This window comes from Molothrus aeneus, chromosome 6 (assembly GCF_037042795.1).
Source record: "Molothrus aeneus isolate 106 chromosome 6, BPBGC_Maene_1.0, whole genome shotgun sequence".
Taxonomy (NCBI): Eukaryota; Metazoa; Chordata; class Aves; order Passeriformes; family Icteridae; genus Molothrus; species Molothrus aeneus.
In genome coordinates, this window is record NC_089651.1 from 53,427,183 (window position 1) to 53,448,287 (window position 21,105).

At 39.4% G+C, this 21,105-nt stretch overlaps 1 protein-coding gene across 1 annotated transcript in view; it reads left to right on the plus strand.

The window, feature by feature from the left end:
* The window catches only part of ASPG (asparaginase), a 44,669-nt gene extending 26,407 nt beyond the window's left edge, over positions 1–18,262 (plus strand). Inside the window, exons 10-16 of the mRNA XM_066551798.1 lie at positions 1,169–1,288; positions 2,337–2,432; positions 3,294–3,457; positions 9,775–9,861; positions 15,771–15,870; positions 16,181–16,239; positions 17,838–18,262. Coding sequence (XP_066407895.1) covers positions 1,169–1,288; positions 2,337–2,432; positions 3,294–3,457; positions 9,775–9,861; positions 15,771–15,870; positions 16,181–16,234 — 621 coding nt within the window. The 3' untranslated portion in view covers positions 16,235–16,239; positions 17,838–18,262. The remainder of the gene's footprint in view (positions 1–1,168; positions 1,289–2,336; positions 2,433–3,293; positions 3,458–9,774; positions 9,862–15,770; positions 15,871–16,180; positions 16,240–17,837) is intronic.
* The last annotated feature ends 2,843 nt before the right edge of the window (positions 18,263–21,105 follow it).

Below are 21,105 nucleotides of genomic sequence, written 5' to 3' on the forward strand. Positions count from 1 at the left end.
CACACAGGGTTTTGTACTGGGTGCATTTAGCACAGGTGCCAATTGCTAAGGTTACCTGTGTAAAGCAATGATCTCGACCTGTCAAATTGTAAAAGTGTGCCAAAGCAGTTGGTATCCTCTGAGTTACATGTATATGGGACTCTTCCAGCAGACAGCTATGGTGTTGTCAGCTCTTGGAGGGTTTTTTTTTTTTAATAAAAGGCATGCCTAGACATAAGTAAACCTGGGGCATTCCTCCTGCCAACATCACATCTGTTTCTTGCAAACTTTCACAATCCTGCTTTTTAAAATTCTAATTGAAATAACTATGTGCTTTATAGCTGCATCAGCAACCTTTCCTGAAAGAGTGCCAGTGTGTAAAATGGTCAGAATTGAGGAAACTAGTTGCTTTTTCTTGATGACTGGCTTCTATCTGTGTTCTCCAAGTTTCCCAGAGTCTGTCATTTAGAGTACTTTCATTTCTTTATTGCCCTATTCAAGTACTCTCTACACATGAATTGGCTGACCTTTTTACATTTTGATTTGGGTTTTTTTCCCAGTTATATTGGAGGCACCCATCCTACAAATTGTTACATGGCTGTTTGGATACTGAATGACTGCTACTACTGTAGATTTTCTGCATTCAAAGCTGGATCTATGTCCAAATTGTAACAAAATCAGGGCTAATTGAGCTGTTTGGAAACCCATGGAAATACATGACTGTCTACAGGCAGCACTGGGCTTTGTTTTGAGCTCTATGTACACAGTCTGTGTAGGAGTCCTGAGGTTTGTGAATGCTGGCAAGAGGCAGCAGCATTTCAGAATATTCTGGTCTTAAGCCTCACTCTGCTCATTACTCATTATCTTTGTGTTTTTAAGCAGGCTGCAGCCTACCCCACTAGGGAACTTTTTTCCACATATTCTAAAATTTGGGGTGTTTTGTTATGTGCTTATTTTGGTTTTCTTTGCTTTGGAAGAAAGTTTTGTTTGCCTGTCTCTCTCCCTCCTTTGTCTTTTTAAACGTGCAGTCTGCATGGGACAGTAACTATTTCTTTAATCTTTTGTCTGCATTCAATTAGTTTCCATAATTCCTCCAAACAGTTTTCTAACTTGATTATAAGGTTTTTTTTATTAGACTACCACCATTTTTTTCCTCTGCTAACAAAGGGCTTGATTGCTTGCTTTTCAGATGCTGAGTGAGAATCTAAGAGGAGAAATGACTGTTGTACCCACAGGAGCCAAGATCTCTTTGAGAGATAGCAAGTTTATTCAAGTGATTGCCAAATCTCTAAGTATCAGCAGCAAGGAGGTATATACTTAAATATTTTAGAATTAGTATCATGTAAAGCTGTAAACTGAGTTAAATAAGCCTGGATTAAAGATGAACAGCAAAGCTGAAAGAAAATTGGAATATGGAGTTAGGGAGAAAGGACACAATGACAATTCTATAACTAAAATGTTTTTAATTAAAAACATATTAATGTTTTCCCCCTCTCCTTTGTAGCCCCCTCTTGGGATTACTTTCTTGGCTGGCTGGTTGCAATAACAAGCCTCAGACAGATGCTCTAATTCAGGGTATCAGTGATATGAAGAATTGCTTTATATTTTTGTGGTCAAATGTATTGACAGTTTGGAGCAATCCAAATAATAATGGGTAAAACAGCTTAATTGTAGATGCAGTCATAGAAAGCTGATACTAAGGAAGCATTACACAAGTGTAATTTATGGTGTGTAGTCCTGCCCAATTAGAAAATATAATATAAATATAAATTAGATAATAAAGTATTGGTTATACAAATACTCACTTTTCTCTTGACTTAGGTTCAGGGAGGATGGGATTTTTAATAACTAATGAATACTGAATGTATTCCTTAGTTCTTCTTTAGTAAGCATGAGAAAAGGGAGAATATTCAGGGGGCCTAGGAGGCTTGTCAGTGTAGGTTTGAAAGTACAGGCTACACAAATATCTGAGGAATAACATTAATAAAATTGATCCAGTCTTGAGGACATGGTCTTTTCCAACTCCCCCCAGCACTGTTTCTCCTACTGTACTGATGTGTAGCTATGGCAGTACAGAGATGGCAATTAGTTTGTGCACCTTAAATGGTTTATAAAGATATCAGGTACTTGTAGTGCTGCCAGAGAGGAGTATAAATCTTATGGATGTGCAACTGACAAAATGTAAGATAAACACAAGACTTCCTTCCTTCCAAGAACTAAATGCTACCATTTCTAAATATACGAATAACTAATTTGGAAACTTTACATGAAAGCAAGGGCAGTGTTTTTATGACTTGGGTGTCGATCGCATTAGACGCGAGGCTGCTATTACATGTTTAATTTTATTTGTTTCGCAGGAGTTAGAAGCCGTACGAGATGCATTAATCCCACCTTTGGCTTGTGCTGCAGCTAAACTGGGTGACATAGATGCACTAAGAGCCATAGCAGAAATGGTAATGTAGAATGAACAGCATGTACAAAACATTAATTTTAAAATAAAACTGTAATTGATGATAGGAAGCCATACTCATGGAAAGTGACAACCTAAGTTGTAGAGTCAAGGTGCTATGACAGTTACAAATGGTTTTTAGACTTCTTGGTCTTTGCCTTTCAGAACTGGTATGTTCTTGTCCCTCTCTGGTTTTCAGCTGTTTACATTTTCTTTTGAACTGTGAAAATACAGGTAGATTAAAATGCAAGTTCTTATCTGCTAACTTTGGAACATTTTAAAATGATTTGTGCTGCTTTCTTTTCGCTTAACTTTCTCTATGCATATTCATAGTATCCACCTTTTGGATGTAAATCTGTCAGGAATAAAAAACAAACTTGAAGATTATATTTAAGCAAAACACAGTGCAGTGCTAATTCAAAATTTCTGTCTCTCCCCAGAGCTCTGACTTGGGTTATACCCAAAGAAAAAACAGGCATTTCCATGTCATCTCTTTTCTTTTTTCCCCCTCTTTGCCTTGGTTTGCCCTACTATTGAGATTTTGGTAATGGGCCTCAAGAAATGATAAATATATCTTGAAAGTAGGAATTAACTAAGACAAGAACAATTAGCAGTCTACAGGCACAAAACTGCTGTATAGTGTGCTGTAATAAAGAATATATTTCAGTGGAAAACATGCAGGAGGTGGAATAAATATCTTTATTGGCACTAAAACAATGCTGCAAGATAAACTTTATGTTTGACAGGCTTAACAATTTGGTGGCAGAATTAAAATGTGATGTATACATGCTACTGTATGACGTTTGCAACAGCTTGATGTACAGCCATTATCTTTTTGGCATGTGAAGGATGTGTCCCTTTATAGGGTGGAAACCTGAGCTGTGGAGACTACGACGGCCGAACTCCCCTCCACATTGCAGCCTCTGAAGGGCACCTGCCCTTAGTTGAGTATTTGTTGATGTCTGGTGCAACTGTTTATGCCAGAGACAGATATGGATCTACCCCACTGATGAACGCCATCAAGTTCAGGTAACAATTCATGTGCTGCTCCATATAAGGTTTATAAACCTTCTGCCATTTTTGATTTCAACTCCATCCACCCTGTGTTCTGGTCTTGTCTGGTCTCAGCAGTCATGTGTAAATGACAGCAGTTAAAATAACACATATCAGCTTATTTCAAAGGATGTGACTAGCCTAAATGAAAAGATTTTTTAAATAACGTGGAATGAAAGCAAACAACTTGGTATGCATGCAGAATTTTAGCATAAGGTAATTATTGCTGTCCTCCTGCCAAGACTTTGTCCGTAATTTCAGGGCTCCACTCTTTATTGTGAAGCTTCCTTATAAAACAGAGCCAAACTGATCACTCCTTTTGATTGTCAGAAGTGAGAGTGCAGAACCATGGGCTGTCTGTTCTCTTTCTGCCCTTCCCTTTCTCATCAAGACCAGACTGTTTCAGTTGGCACAAAATATACCGGTAGGTTGACATGTTTTAATCTTCTCCTTCCACCAGTGCTTTCCTGAGTCTCTTGCTGGATGACTGGTTTTTTGATTTTCCCCTTCCACCCACTCATAATTATATGGGATGGTTGCATGGCTCTGCCTGCTTTGTGGATTTCCTCTTCCTGCTGTTACGAATGTCAGCAGTTCTTGAATGGTAGTCATGGACTTGCTCTTTACTGGTCTCTTCCATGTTGTATAGTCCTAAGGAATGGCCATATCACAGAATATAAAAGTTATCAGTAATCAGAAGTTAATTTTCTAAGATTTAGTTTGTATTGCCTGGGGATTCATAGAGCCATTGGTCTTCCAGCATGTTAGAAGCTGCACACCATAATCTCTCCTTGTCTTTGATCCACTTTCAGCTCCTTATCTCACATTCAGTCTGTATCATGGCAGGAGAAGAGTCAATTTTTCTGTAAAAGAGCTCAGATGGATTGAATTTTCATGGTCTTTCTGGGTGAATGTCGCCAGATATTCCTACAGCTTTCTAATGTTGACAGGTTCACCTGGTCTGTCAAGCTGCACTTAGCTCCCTGGGAGGTCTGACAGTCCTGGATTACCATGGGCTGCAGGAATAACTTGAAGGCTTCCTCTGTTTCCAAGAGCAGCTGCAGAAGCTCAGCAGCTCTCTGGCTGTGAGCTGGAGTGCGGCGTGGCCGCGCTGTGCTATTGCCATTCCTCCTGCATGGTCCCAAACTGCTTTGTGCCTGCTGCTTTTCCTCATGAATATATAAGCTCTGCAGTCTTAAAGCAAAAACAAGCCCAACAGCAAATCAAACAAATAACCTTGGAGTTGAATAGAGGTGGCTCTGGTCCAATGTGAGAAAATGCTAAAGCATTAGATACTATTAGATGTTCCTGCAAATCAGGCACCTACTTTTTTTACCGCACCCATCTACCGCCTGAGGAATTTCACATGAGCTTGTTGTTTGGATTCCTTAGAATTGCCACTCCTATATTAGACTCCTACTATGACTCTTAAGCTCTTTAAAACTGCACACCCATTTTGATGCAGGGAATTGTAAAAGGAAACTGCACCATAACTGTTTTCAGTTTCTCTTTTTGTTTCTACTGTTGGAATGAGAGGAAGAGTTGACTTAGAATTAATCTCATAAATGTGTATTTATGATCTGCTGTGTGCTCACACTGCATTTCACACTGGTAAGCATATAAAGGAGAATGCTAAAGAGCAGACAGCTGTATATGTGTGTAATTAGATACCCACTAAAAAGATTTCTGCTACAGAAGTATTTAAATTCTATTTATTAAACACTTGCAAGCTGAAAGGGAAGAGATTATCCTGATAGAAAGTGGCAGAGAGGGAAGGGGGGGGAACTGATGATGATGAGTAGTCAATGCTTTAAACTGTTTAATATTGTAACTTTCTCAATTTTACTGAACATTGCATCAGCTTAATCCCATTTTCTGAGAATTTATATGTGTTTAATTGGCATTTAACTGCAATACAGTATCCACTCATCTTAAAAATAGCTTTCTTCCAGTCTTTTATGTAACATTTCTCAGTGGCTTGCCTTTTAACCAGCATGCAAACCTGTATAATGATGACTGATTTCTCTCTTCCATTTATTAATTTGTAAAGATGACCAGGAGTTATGTCTCTTCTTAAAAGCTTCTTAACATAGCACTGTCAGCTGATAGACCAGTGACTTGATATATGTCAATGATAGTCTCTTACATTTTTTGACTTTAAGTGACTCTTTCTTTGTTTCTTTCTAAATAAGAAATAAACTACTGCATTTCCGCTTTTCCACTTGTAACTCTGCAATTTGCCTGTAGTCTCACTCACTTTATGCATGAGGCTAAACAGACCACTGTTAATCTAGGCCAGTTGCTTGACATATCAAAATAAGTAGCATTCCTTTAATTTCTTACACCACCCTCAAGGGATAATTAATTTTCAAAACAATAGAATAATATTTTTTTAATAACAGAAACTCTCTCAGCAGGAAAATGTCTTGAATAAAAATTGTGTATATTTTAAGTAGTAAAAGTGCTTCCATTTACTTGTAGAGCAGTGGTAAAAGGTTGAAAATGGGGAGTTGCTCATATAGTGCTGTGAGAACATCAGATTAGAGGTAGTAAAATTACCTCCCACGTAAATATGAATTTAAATACTTGATATTTTGAAAGGTTACATTTACATTAATTCAGGAAATCTAAGGCAGAGAGAAAATCTACCTACCATTGACTCCAAGAAGCACACTGCAGCCTGTCCTTACTGTGTTTGAGCACAAAATTCCCACTGATACCGTGCAGAAAACCAAATAAGTGAAACTAAGCTGATCCTGCCATAACCATTCTGGTTGCTAGGGGAGCAAGCATGAAAAAGAATGAAGCCAGTCAAGTTTGGATATACATTACACCTGCATTTCTTTAACGAGAGTTGGTGGAAGGTGTGCAGCCTAAGGCCCCAGTCCTGCAAACTCTTACATGTGTGTTAATTTCACATGTATGATTCATCCCTTTTGAAGTCAATTCACTTTTAATAAGTGTCTGCCAGGTGAGGGCCTGGGATGACAGGTACTGTACAGAACCTGGATTCCTGTGAATCCAGAGCCCTCAAGAACTGGTAAGAGTGTGGATGTCTTTACCTGGAACTCAAACTTTGCTCGTAGTGCTGAATGTTGAAGACTGCACCAAATCAGATGGTCTGCTACAAATATATTAAAAATAGTAGTATACACTTGAGTTTTAATGTCCAGTGTCATCAGCAATGGAACCTAGCAGGTAGGAGACACTAGGAACACCTTTTGCCTTTTTGTTTTTTCCTTCAGACAGGGAGGTATAACTGATACTACTAAAGAGCTGTCTCAAGTAACATATGCAGAATAATGTTGTTCCTACAGCCTGTGTCTGACCAAGAGCCATGGTTTGGTGACAGAACACAGTAAGAAAAGGGAGGGTCAGGAACAGCTCACAGGTGACAATGTTAAGCATTTGGTTTTTGTTAAGCATTACCAGGTGGGGCTAAAATGAGCACGGAGCTGTGCAAGCCAGGGCTGACATGGGGAGGTTGCCATCCCTCTGCACCTTGAGCTTTGACTGTCCAGCAGTTCTGTTCTTGGTTTTGTGCTGTCATCTCAGAACAGGAATTGCATTTGATTTGTTCCCAAGAAGTTCATGGCTCATGACATCACCTGAACTTCAGATCAGCTCAACTGTGACCCTTGTGAGGCTTTTGTAAAGCCACAGGAGAGCAGCACTTAAGGAAACAATTTCTAAAGACAAATACCTCTCCTGTGCCTAAGACATAACAGTGTCAGAAAATTCACAGCCAGCCTCTTGAGATATGAGCAGTGCCCTAGTGGTGGGTACAAGGCAGCAGAAGTGGTGCTCAGGAGAGGCTGAGGTTTGTTCAGAATGTCGATGGCGCTCGGGTGCAGGCAGGAACATGCTGCAGGGCCTTGCCTCCCACATAGTTTCCATGCTGAGTGGTGGGAATGTCACAGGTGGTCTGTTTGCTTTCTTGGACTTCACAGCCACACTTCTAAATCTGACACTTTTAAACTTTGCATTACTATTTGTCCCTAGTCCTCCTCTCCCTTGCCCTGTCTTTAACAAGCAGTAGTGCACAGCACTTCCCGTTTTTCCAAGAAATGTGACTTTGAATGATTCATCAGGACATTGTACTTCTGTTTAGAAATGCGTTATGGTAAACACTTACTTAAACATTTATTGTAAACACTATCAGTTACAATGCTTACAAACTTAATTTATTTCAAACTACTTTTATTTTTTCCTTGTTTAAATCTACTGTTTAAATTAAATGAGTGGGGTAAATGATCCCAAATCTGTCTGTACCAGGTATTTACAGAGTCCCACTCAGAGCAGGAATGGCTGTGGTGTGTAAAGGGCTTTCTGGAGAGATTCTTTCTACCAGTAAGGAGTAAATAGTTACAACAGGAAGAGAAAATCTGTCTTTTTGCTGGTATCTAGAGATACAGACCTCATAGGTGGAGCACATTGAGGGAACATACCACACATTACATGCTTTGCAGCCTTTTATCTTTTAGTGCTGTCCCATAGCAAAGCTTTTGTTTTAAAAAATGCTCATTTCATGCTGAGATTTCCTGTATAAGGTGGGAAATGAAGAACACTCCAGGGCAGTCCTTGGAGAGTAAACAGACACTCCCCATGTTCTGTTCAGTACCCAATGAGAGCCTGAGTGAACAGACATGTTCTGCTTTAATCTATTTCAGGTCAAATTTCATTTCAGCTAATTACTGCTTGGATTAAGACTAAAAACTAAAATATTCATCCATGTAGAATTCACGCCTTACCATGGATGGAGGAGTAGGAGAGGATGCCATTGTTTGCTGGCTCAAGGAGATGCTTGTGGATGACGAGCTATGTCGTCAGGGACCCACCTGAGAAAATATTTTAGATAACTGAACAAACTTGAGGTGTGTGCTGTCCCAGCAATGCTTTGCTATGAAGCAAAGGAAGAATTTTTTTTTTGGCTATCAATTGGAACAAAGTACAATTAAAAAAAATAAAATCTGTCTCCTAGGGTCAATAAGCTGTGTTTGGAAAGGTGAGATGATTCCTATAGCACATGTACAGTTCTTTGGTTAGTTTGGAAGCTAAAGCTCTTATATGGAACATATAAGCTTACATAGGCTTCATATGGATGACTGTAAAGTAACTTCTGATTGAAGATGGAGTTTCCTAAAAACAGGCAGAGGGATTAGAAAGTAGTCCAATTCAAAAATGGAAAGACGCATGGCTGCCACCAAGTGCTTAAGCAGAAAGTGCATGTGAGCTCATTTTGTAATTTTTAATTACTACAGATGATATTTCAGGTTATTGGTTGGAAAAACTCATATATTTCCTATTAAATGATAAGCCTACCTCTTTATTTTGAAGTATTATATTATAGCAATTTACTTAAAATAGGAACTATGAAACTATTCCTGATCTACTGGGTCATCATGCTCTTTCTGGAGGAAAAAAACCTGTGTTTTGATTTGTAAACTAGATCAGTTGTTTAACACAGGAGCATTCTGTCATCTCCTTTTCAAACCTAGTTCTAAACCTTCCACTAGGTTAGTTATGAAAAATGTATTTTGCAGATATTTTACTTGTCATGTTATTTTCGATCCACAATAGTACCTTTAGAGAGGAGCCTTTCCACAGAGTTTCTTAAGCATCTGACTAAGGTGTAGGTGTTGGCTGGCAGTGCCATTTGTCCCTTTATCTCAAAGGAAAGGACAAGGAAGACCTCCTAAAATCTCCAGGTAGCAATCAATAATAAAGGTATTGGGAGGAGGAAGTTAGGAAAAGATCTGCTTTTTACAGAGGTTCATAAGAATACTTACCATCATTCTGAAGCCCTAAAAATCTGATTTGCTTCTCCATTAACATAAAGATTCATTGCTTGTCTGCAAGACACAATGTTTTATTTAAGACTGATATGTATGGGCACTGTATTCTTTAAAATACAGGAATGATGCTATGTAATAAAAATTCTGCCTATTTGCATGTATTTCAATTACTAATATTTCTACTGTTAAATTAAACTAGCACTAAGGTTAAGACACTAAGAACTCTTGGAAGAGAAGGGTATGCATCCCTTTCCTTTTCAGAGCTGAACTTAACACTTCCTTGAGCTTAGTGTGTGAATGAGTTTTTGAGAGGGGGGGAAGCTCTGTCTACTACATCTGTCACCTTGGAAAAGATTCATTGATTCTGTGATTGTGGAATAGGGAATGTGAGAACTTGCCCTGACTGTGTGTGTATATGACAATGTTGGATTCAGGGAGGAAATGTCACTTTCAAGGTTAAGTCACTCAGTTTCTCATTTTTTTCTATTCCTCATAAAGGCACATACCAGTGATTAACTTGTTACGAGAAACAGGAGCACACCTTTCAAGCCATGACTTGGAGGACATTGGAACAATACTCTGCAGGTAAATGTGATCTGGTAATTGAGGTGGCCCTAAAATGAGTGTGGAGAGGGATGGCGTTTCAGAGGAGACTCAAAAATGGAGCACTTTAAATAAACAGTTGGGTCCCTGGCACATGAGGGAGTTCTTTCTGTGATAGATGAATAATAAGGCAGCAAGTGAAGTGATGAAATTAAGAATCAACTCTGTTTCAAAGCACCAATAACTCAAGAGAGTTCCAAAGGAGAGAGGATGGTGGGGATGAGTGAGCTGGAAGCAAATAAATACCCCATTTCCCCCCAAAGTCTCTTATGGAGGAAAGGTGAAAAAAAGCTGTTCAAGGTGGGATTTTCTAACACCTCTCTTTAAAAATAAAGCTGCACAAATCATTTTTATCACCATTTTTATTGTCTTAAAGTCCACTTTTCACTTACTTTGGAATGGCTTCTATTCTAATTAGTAGGTAGTATTGTTCTTAAAAATAACCAAATCAAAGAGACAAATAGGTTTAACCCCAAAACTTGTGAACTGCTGCTCACCATCTCTATAATTAATTTTAAGAGGATAAAATTCTCTTAGAGCTGGCTTTCCATACAGTTACTTTCAATATATAGCAATGTGGGTATGTGTTATAAAAAGAAATAGCTGTTAGATTCCATTTTTTCAAGTACTGGTCCTGAATTACAAATTACTCTGAAAATTGTGAGAAGGTTCCATGTATTTTCAAAAATTACTTGTAATTTTTACTTAATTTCCTCTTCTCTCTTCTTTTGAAAAACAAACAAAAAACCCCTGAGCACTGGCCTCTATATCAGGACTTGGCAGGAAATCATGATACTTGCAGGGACCAGTCAGTGCTGTTATAATGTCCACCAAACAAGGTCAAGGTGAAGCTTATGTGTGTTCTGTGTGGAGACTGGACTCTGTCCTTGGAGTAATTGTGGAATTAAGGAACACTGTCTGGAGTGTTTCCATTGTCATAACATGCTCAGAGGAGACTGGCTAATAAGACTTTTACCATAGAGTCAAAATATGCAATTCACAGGGCACTGCAAGTAACAGGACAGAATTAAACCCTTGGTTTGTGCAGTTTGCCTCTGCCAAAAGGTTTAGGGAGTGACATTCCTCTGCAAATAAACTGGCCTGTTTCTGGTGGCACGTGCAGAACCAGTTTGGCTAGCTGACCTGGCAGTAATATGTCCAAAACAAACAAAAAAATACAAACCAAGAAGAGGAAAAGAGTTCTTCACACAAAATAACAAAATGGGGTTCTCATGCAGTTTGTTACAGCTTTTTAGGGATCATTGTGCACCTGGATGTGTATGGCCTGTACCAGCAGCAGAACCAGGCAGTGGTCAGACAGTGCTGCAGAGTGGCTGCTCATGCCCTGCTCCTGCAGAGCTGAAGCTCTTCATTTGCTCTGCTGTTTAGAGGGTCTGGCATACTCATTTCTAACAAAATGGACTTTTTCCACAGTGTTACTCAGCTGCCTGTAAGTTACTAAATCTGAGGTGCTGGTGTTTGTCTCTGATATTTCCAGTGTCCTCAGATGACCTTAGTGATAGGCTCATTTTTCCAGCATGCTCTGGCTCACTTCTCTGTCCTCTCTCTTGTTTAAGCCCCTCTTTGCAGGCACTGGCACCTTCATGGCACAGCTTGAACATGGCCACATGGCCAGCTGTTTATAGAACCAGCTGTTTATAACATCTCCCTTCTGTCTAATTTGAACTATTTTCCCATGTTTCTTCTACCTTGTAATGTGCCTTAAGCTGCAATTTCTACAAGTCTGAGTTTGTCACCAAGGCAATATGTCAAGTTCTTGGGGTTTAGAAGGATAAAGCTGCTTGCTTTCTGATAAGCTCAGTGTTTTTGCACTTAGATAACTAAGCTTTTTCCCCCATGCAGTTCTCTCTAAATTAAACTATAAGCATGTTTTCCCTCTGCTCCTACCAGTCCTCAAACAGACTGTTGTGAAAGAACATGAATAGTCTCCTCAGCCTCCTTCTGTTTAGACTCATGATTTTAGAACAGAACAGAATAGAATAGAATAGAATAGAATAGAATAGAATAGAATAGAATAGAATAGAATAGTTCACTTGAAAGGTTATGGAGATAAAATGAAAATAAATGTGTTCCTTTGGCACTGGTGATGTTTGAGAGGGAAAGGAGTACCAGCCAAAACTGAGGGTTGAGAGTATCAGTGGGAACTCTTGTGTAGGAAGTGGAGATGCACATAGTTATTTAATCTTTCATGCTTTCATTTGCTGGTGTCTTTTTTAAAGTGAGAGGTGTTAGTCTGGTTTTAAAATCACTTTGTTGATGTTTGGTATCTGGTTCAAGGCTTTGTTTGGAAATGAAATCTCAGTGTTAGTAATCTGTTAAAAATGTCAGAATATCTTCTCATATTGCAGTAGTATTGTCATCTGTCTGAAAAACCAAACCATGATGAGATAAATTGGGACACTCTTATTCTGAAAGCTTCTGGACTTCTGGAGTTGGTAAACAGTTGATGTGTGTTTATTTTTTAAAGGGAAAAAAGCTTGTGTAGAATTAAGGTACTTCAAGTCTGTACTTCACAAAATTAAACAGGGGCACAAAGCCAAACCAGCTTTCTCATATTCTTAGATTTCATAAAATGATATGTTATATTATGATATATACAAAGACACAGCCTTTCAAAATCACCACCTTTCAGAATAAGATGCCTCTTCAATTGAACATAAAGAGGGGGTAAGGCTGGGGAAGGAAGGGTAAATATCCCTCTGCAGGAATAAGGACCAAGCTTCTACTGCTTGTTGTCTTTCAAAGAAGTCTGTCTGAGCTGAGATGCGGAGACACAAGCTAAGAACAGCACTCCCAAATCTGTTCAGGACAGAGCAATCCATGCCTTGTGCTGGACTTTTTTTTTTTTCCTTTGGATCTTCATCTTAAAAAAATAAGAAGAAGAAAAATTTTTTTTCTCTTCTCTCAGGGTATTGACACACCTGAAAAAAAGAAAGCCTGTCCTGATTACTTTATATAGTCATGGATAAATGAAAATTGCTGATAAAGCACAGCTTTGTGTCCCAGGAAAAGATGAAATCCTAGCTCATGAAGAGGCAGGAAGGAACCCCAAGGTGTCATTTCACTGTACTTTTTAATTCCCAAATCTACAACTGTGTTGGCCCTTGTCCTTATAAACCCTCTGAGCCCTGACAAGCTTTGCTCCTGGTCTCCTGGCAGTAACAGAGCACCCCTTAAATTGCAGCTTGATGTTGGTGTGATTGTTGGCACAGACAGCACTGTCACTGTTCTTGATCTTAGCTCTGTCATCATCATGGCTACATTAGCCCTGCTGAAACTGTGAACTGGATACATAATCATCTTTCTGAATGCAAGAGTACTGATAGGCAGGATGCCTGGGATTATCAGCTGTCAAAGGTATCAGAGTTTAGTAAACTGTGGTAGATAGTTCTTTATCAACAAAGCAGGTTTTAAACATCATGGGAAGTGTATATTGAAGATATCTTTGTTCCATTTCATTATATAACAGTGATGGACTTGCTGCTTGGAGGTTGCACTTGTAGTTGGAATTGCTGGCATAAATATCTGTGAGATAAATACAGAATCAGGGTTCATGTAGTGTAAATTGAGAAGTCCTCTGTATATATTTTAACACTTACTGTATATAAAGGAAATCCAGATGTCTATGGCTTGACTATGGAAATCTAGATTTGGAAAAAATGTTTTGTGGTGCTCATGATGCTGATCAATCTACTAAATAGTAGGTATCTTGTGATTAGACTGGTATCTACATTTTCTCACAAGCTACATCACCTTTTGTTCTCTGGTCACAGTCCCCATAGAATAAGGTTCTCACTTGATCAGTAAATGGCTGCTGCAAAATTGAAGATACTTCTGTGTGTTTGGATTGCTCTAATGTCACAAAAGGAGACCACAGTTTTGCCCTCTGCAGGGAGGGTTAAATTGCTCTTTCTGAATGGTGCTGTTAATAGGCAGTTAATTTTCGAGTTAGCACAGCTGTCCTTGTTTGTTGCTTACAGAGATGTAGCTGAGGTGCCCTGGGTGTGGGGGTTGGTAATAATTCTGAAAGTCTTTGACCAAAGTGGTTTCCACTTCACACATGGCTGAATGATGTGATTCTGTTTGGCAAATACAGTGTGCTGTCCTGTCCAGTGTTGGTGATGCTCATAACTCTCTAGGTAGGCTTTTTGTTTCTTCCTTTAACCTGTGACCTTACAGTGTTAACAGCAAGAGACTAGGCTTTGTAAATAAAGATAATTCATGTGTTCCACAAGTGGCTGCTAAGCAATTTCTTTGCTTTACTAATGCTTACACTTTTTCTTTACTAATGCCTACCTCTTTCCTGCAGTTTCCTTACCAACCTCCCACTGAGCTTCCTGTTGGACCTCCTTTGCTTTCCTCTGTTTCCTTATTGCTTCTGAGGGGCCTTTTCTTTTGTGATGGCAGTTTTCATTAATGATTTATTGATCCTTTCCTTCATGATGCCAGACTGAAGCACTGTTAAACCTCTTAGTACCCCACTACCACTTCCCTGTCCCTCTGGGTCATCTGGGGCTTGCATGGAGGATCACAGAGACCATTTGCTTTCCCTTTTCATGCCCAGCCTCTGGGACTGCTGCAATTAGAGATGTCCACTCCCCTGAAAACATATTTTCAGGTACTTAAGTGATTTAATCAACAACAGAAGGGATTTCAACCTAGCAGGGAAGTGAAGGTTGCAGCCCTGCTTTCATGGTTTCTTCCATGACTGCCCCTTGCATCTTGAATGAAGATGCATCTTGAACCTTCTCCATCCCTCACCAAGTCTGCCTGGCTTGGCCATCACCCCCAGGAGTTCATCACCATCTCCATCCCTGCTGCCAGCACAGTGCTTGTCACCACAGCAAGCTCTGGTTAAGGCAGAAAACTCTGAACTTAATAATGTTGGGGAGGCTTCCCCTCTTTTAATGAGATTCAACCACACTTGATGATTATCAGCAGGGTTCTGCTGAAACAATCTGCAAGCTCATGGGCAAGCTTAGGTCTGAAGCCTCCGAGATGCTGATATCCTGAAAAGACTGAAGGTCATACTCCCAGCCTTCCCCTCAGTTCAGCCTGTCTTCAAGCTTGGTACAGACTGACATGATTTTGCATATGCTCTTAACCCTTTTACCAAAATGAGAGTTAAAAATCAACTTTAAGTATTGTGGATGCGACTGCCAGCAGGTGTGCAAAGAAATAACTTGGTGTGCATTCCTCTGAAAACTTTAACTAATTTATTTGTATAGGTTTCATTCTGATCCTTTCTATTGCTTGTTACATGTGGCACGCAGAGGTAATATTTGAAAATATTTTTTTTCTTTTTTCTATTTGCTGCCCGTTTAAATTCTACAAATTGTTTTGTGAAACTCAAATATAGCTGTGCTATTGTCCAAATAATATCACATAAATGAACTTAATGTCTAGCTACTAATAGCAAGCACAGTTATGCAAACTCGTGAAGGGGGTTTCTCAGGGGTTTTAAATAAGTCCTGTGGATTGCTGGCACATCTGCTTGTGCTCTCACTCAGCTGCATCTTGATTTAGCCATTGCCCTCTCCCCAACTCATTTCATGAGATAAATATTGTGTTGTGAAATATGAAACTGCATGACTTTTTTTTCCCCTTTGGTCATAGTCACACCCACAATGTGAAACTAGCCTGTTGTAAGTACTTATAGCACAGCCCTAATAATTTAAGGAACTGATTCATCAAGCTGTGTTGCTTGCTCAGCTATTCAAAGCTGTTGTAATATTGTTCCTTACCTCTCTACCCTGGCAACTATGTTGAGCCTGGTTCAGCCTTCACCTGCTGAGCTCATTGACAGGACCCAGGAGCTCACTGAAATTAACTGAAAGATTTAGAACCACTATTAATTATTCTTTTTCCAGCCTTACAGCTAAAGGTGATTTGGATGGGCTGTATGCCTGGTACCTGGCTGGTGCAGACCTGGAGCAAACTGGTTATGATGGCAGGAATCCCCTACAAGTAGTAAGTGTCCATACAACTGTGCTCCCTTGGTGTGCTTGCTGAGTAATAACACATGCTCTTGGATAATATTTATTTGGGAAAAATATATGTTGGACTATAAATCAGATTAGAATTTGTTACAAACTCAAATCTGGCGCTATTGTGAAGTAGGAAATAGTTGGCGCAAGAATTTTCTCATCTATGTTGGAGGAATTAAAATTTAAATTGGATTTTAATGATTTGGTGGTAATGTAGTCTTAATTCCCACAAGTGAGTATTTTCATGTCCTGGTGCACAGGATGACAGGATTTATTCATGTTTCTACTTACAGGCAGAGGCTACAGGACAGAAGGAGGTTCTTGACTTCCTTAGACAAAAGCAATAACAAAGGTAAGATTTTGTTCTCAGGTGCTGGAGTACTGAAATGTATCATCAGCACAAACATGAAGAGGGATCTTGTATTTAAGCCCTAGTACACCCTGGGACATCTGGGTTCATCTGCTGTCTCTGTCTTGGTTCCTGATGTGACTCTGACTACTTAAATCCTTCTTTGTAGAGTGGGGCTAATGTTTATTATTCTTTCTGCCTGAACCTGGAAATGCTTTTTTGTGCATTCCACAGTGTAGTTCTGAACTTGGTTGGGAATGTAAAAGCTACTAAAATAAAACCACTGAAAGCAACAATGTGATGTTTCATCAGCCTGTTGCAATAAAAAGCTCCTCTGTCTTGTCTGCTTTGGAGAGGAAATGCCTTTTATCGGGCACGTTGGCCAGGCCTGGCTCTCAGGGTGCTGTGTCCCAGCACAGGAGTGTTCCCTTCCCCAGGACAGCTGCACAGCCACCACAGGCATTCAGGAGGGGCCACTGTGCCACCTGCAGTACCTCCACCTGCCCTCTCCTCCTGGCTTTCAGTGGAGCACCCTAAACTGGACAATCTCCTGGTGTGACATCATCAACCATATGGGAAATTCACCTTTGTCACAGAGCAGAGTTAGCTGTACTCCACAGGAGGCCTGCAGACAGCTCTGTCACAGAGAGCTGGGCCCAGGGCTGCTCCTGCTCTGGGCCCAGCACAGGGCAGTGCCACAGCCTCCCTCTTCCTCAGGCCAGGGGGCAGCTGCCTGGTGGTGCCTGGCATGAATCCCTTCTGTGCTGCCATCATCCACAGCATGTGTCCCTGGCCCTGGGTGCGTGTGCCTCATGTTCAGAGCATCAGATCTGGCAAGTCCCTCTAAAGGGAACTTGTTGGGGCATTTGACCTTCTCCAGTGCTGTGCTGTTACTGGAAACATTTAAAACACTCGCCTTTCATTTCTCAGAGCTGCTTTCTGATGCAATACATTGTTGATTTAGATATCTCCAATATATTGGCAAGTCTAATCCAAATTTAAATACTGGGAGGAGATGATCTCCTTTATTTATTAAAATTAGCACAAAATGTAGTTAAAGGTTTTGCTGCATCAATGGTTATCTGACCACTTGTGTGTCCCATTTGAGAGATGTTAGAAGGGACTGCAACTGGAATTTTTTATTTTCTCTATACTGGTATAAATTATTGAAGGACATAATCAGGCAGATTTCTTTTTGCTTTGCATTAAAGTTTTGGGATTTTCTTTGGTTTTACCTGATATAGGAGGATTAGATACAATCACAATCTTGAGCATTTAAATGGAAGTTTTCCAGCAGTCAGGATGGCAATGCTAAAATATCTTTAGAATGTGAGTTATGCTACAAATGGATTTCCATTTTCATTGAAATAGGTCTGCAAAAATCACTTTTCTTTTGCAAGTGAGGATTGAATGTGTTAAATCCTCAACTCCTCATGGATCATCTCATAATTCCTTTGGACTGAACCACCAGCAGTGTAGGCGGTCTGAAGGAAGTCTTCAGCACTGCATGAGAACTGGCTTGGCAGGCTACAAGGGGCATCTGTTCTCAGGAAGGCTTTGGATACTGCCTGGGTCTAAACATCCATTCCCTCTTTCTCCAGGGCTGTAGAAGATGGTCACTCCTCATCAGGAATACCAGCTTGAAGCATTAATGATGTTAAGCCATTATGGGAGGAAGAGAGGAAAGAAACAATGGTGGTGCTGCTTGGGGCATACAGGACAGCTACAGCTCAGCTTTAAAGATTCTTTATTTAGGAACGCACTGATTGTCTGAAAATCATTTGCTGCCTTTATTTTTTAATCACTTTTCTGGAAATAAATTCTTTTAAGGGAGTGAGGCTGGAATGCGTGGCTGTTCCTGCTACAAGTTCGGATTTTAAAGAGGCCTTTTGAATGTTCTTACATTAAACCACTGAGGACAGTATTGCAGGCATAGCAAATGGAAATGCTGTGGTGAATTCATACCAGGCAAAAACAGTGGATTGTGCATTTCTGGGTTTCAGCTAATAAAATCTCTGAGGAACAATGTTGATTTCACTTTGTCTGTTTTTTTGCAATGACTTTTATCACTCCAGCTGCAATTACAGCAATTGTGAGTGTCAGTGCAAACAATTGAATCAGTCATGGGCATCTGCCTGCAGTTGTGTACTAATCTTCACCAATGTGTCACTGTAAACCCTCACTTGAAATGAGTAGGAGGCAGATGCCATAAAGCATGTTTGTGGGACTGCCTGAGTGAATTGATTGTTTTGTTTCTAATAGCATCTTTCCCACATCCTGACCGGAATATAATCAAGATTGCTACATGCTGGACACATAATTCTTTGGACTGTAAATGGGATCTCACTGTTAACAGACCCCAAATTTAAAGTCCCAGCTCTTGCAGACTAAATAAAGAAGGCGATATGTATGTTTACAGCTGTGTCTGCCCTAGAATATGTAAACAGGGAATACTTCAGGCAAATGCATATATTGGAGATGGCAACTTTTAATTTCACCTACAGCTTCTGCAGTAATCTGTGTGGATTTTCTATCTGCTGCATCTGAAGGGAATCTTTGAAGTGCAGATAGTTTTTTCTTTTTCCTTTTTATACTACTCAACCTTCCCACAGCTATTCTTATAATGGAGAAATGACTACTTGCTGAGCCTGCTGGCATTAAAAGATTCCCAAGGTATACAGCATGTCAGATCACACCAAAATAAGGGAGCTGTGCATGCAGTCTGAGAAAATGCTGTATACACTCCAGTTAAAAACAAAATGGTAAAAATACTTGATTAATGTGAAGAGTAGTGCACATCTTCACTGTGGTCACAAAAATCACAACTAAGCTGCCTCATTATTAAATAACTGATATTACATAGCAATGAACATGCTTTAGATTGAATAAAATGAATACAGAATTAAATAAATGAGATCTAACATCAAAAATCAGGCATCAAATTTGTAATATTTTTGGTATCTTATTTGTAAATACATAAAGTTGATGATGTATGTAGCAAAGTATTGTTTGTGAAAATTTTTACAATCCAGAGTAAAATCATGCACAGAGTCTTCTTCCTATGGTGTTCAGAACTATTATCTTGCCTCTTCAATAGTCTAAGTGTTGATGCACCGAACCAGGAAATCCCCTGATAAACTTCTCCACAACTGACTTTCCTGGCATTAGAATATTTTCTATTTTTTAATTATTCTCAGATGCCATCATTTGTTCACAACAGCACCCATTCTTTATTTCTGTACCAAAATGACTGACTGCAGCACGGACAGAAGCATCAATATTTTCTTCATACTTTTCAATAAAGGCTGATTTGATCTACAGAAAAAGTTCTAAATAAAAACATATTTCTAAAATATCCATCTGTAGTACAAAAAATACTTTTTCTTTTGAACAAAAAATTATATTCTGATCTGAACTACTGAAATAATAGGTCTCAACAGTAAAACTGAAGGAGAGGGAAGAAAATAGCCAACCATTTTGGTCCTGCATATAAGCCAGTTAAAGACACTAAGTACAACATTTTGAGATGTGATCCAGTAAGAAGACTTTTAGTTAGAAGCTCATAAAGCTAAAATGAAATTTTTGGGTCATGTTTAAATTAAGAATAAAGCAGTATTAGCTACTTTCTGACAAATCTTTACAGAAATATATATATCCTGTTAATATATCATCTTACCTAAGAGTGTTCCTGCAACTTTCTAGAAAATTTGTGATTTGCCTTATAAATAAACCAGTGTGTTTTAATGGCAGACATATGAATGCAAATTTAATGTTTATGTGAGAAAGAACTGTATCTCTTTTATATATATCAGAATTTCATTCGGGAACTGTTAACAGTCTCTAAGTGTTAAGAGAAACTTGACATAACTTAAATGTACAGGGTGCTGTGGCAAGAATCACCCAACCAAGGCCAGAAACTTCAGCTCTTGACTCAATGTTGGAGATGAACTTCAGTAACACTTTGGAGATCCTGTGTTGTCTTGTTCGTCTACTACACCCTTTGCTTCATGCTGGATTTAATAATCATAATTATACTCTCTGTGATAACTCCCAGTCTTATGATGAATCTATTTGTGTGTAGTAACTCTTAAGTTTTGCATAGTTATTGCTCAAAAGTAAAATCTAAATATTAGTAAGGAATAAAATTGATCCTATTTGTTTCAACCTATTTGTTTCAGTTACTATGAGCAGCTGACAGTGTCTTTCATCAGTTGAAGTATGCTAGATATCCCAGAGGCAGTTTAGTCTTTTTAAACATCCTAATTTTTCTCCTTCAGATCATTCCTGAAAAGATCCCATGCACTCTTCTTTTTATCCAGCAATCTTCTGCTCAGTAAAGGGTTGCAGATTAAGCAGCCATACAGGGCTATGAGTATTGCAAACACACTCATTCCATTGCCAGCACTAACTGTGGGTACATCTCATAACTCCTCAAGCAGCTCCAGACATCCATGATGTGCATGTACCCTTCCACAGCTACATCCAGCTGCAGTTTGGGAGATCTGGCCTGTGAGGATCAGCTGCAGATCTGTGCTTGGTATTTTATACACAGTACACATTGAAATGGCATGGTGGAAGCTGGATAAAGTTACTTCTGGGTTTTGGTTTGGGCTTTTTATTTTTCTTTTTGTTTTTTGGTGGGTTTTTGTTTGTTTGGGTTTTTTGTGCAGAAAAGCTTGTGATATGGAATATAAAGTGGCATTTTAGTTTCTGCTAGGAAATGGCAGTAGCTCCCATTCTTTTCCAGCCTCAGTGTAATAATGCAAGGGTTCAGGCTGTAGTTTTCCTTGCCCTGCAGAATCACCACTGGGTCAAATGCCACAGCAGAAAAGTGCACAAGCTCCCAGCCTGCACCTGTGTGAGTGTCAG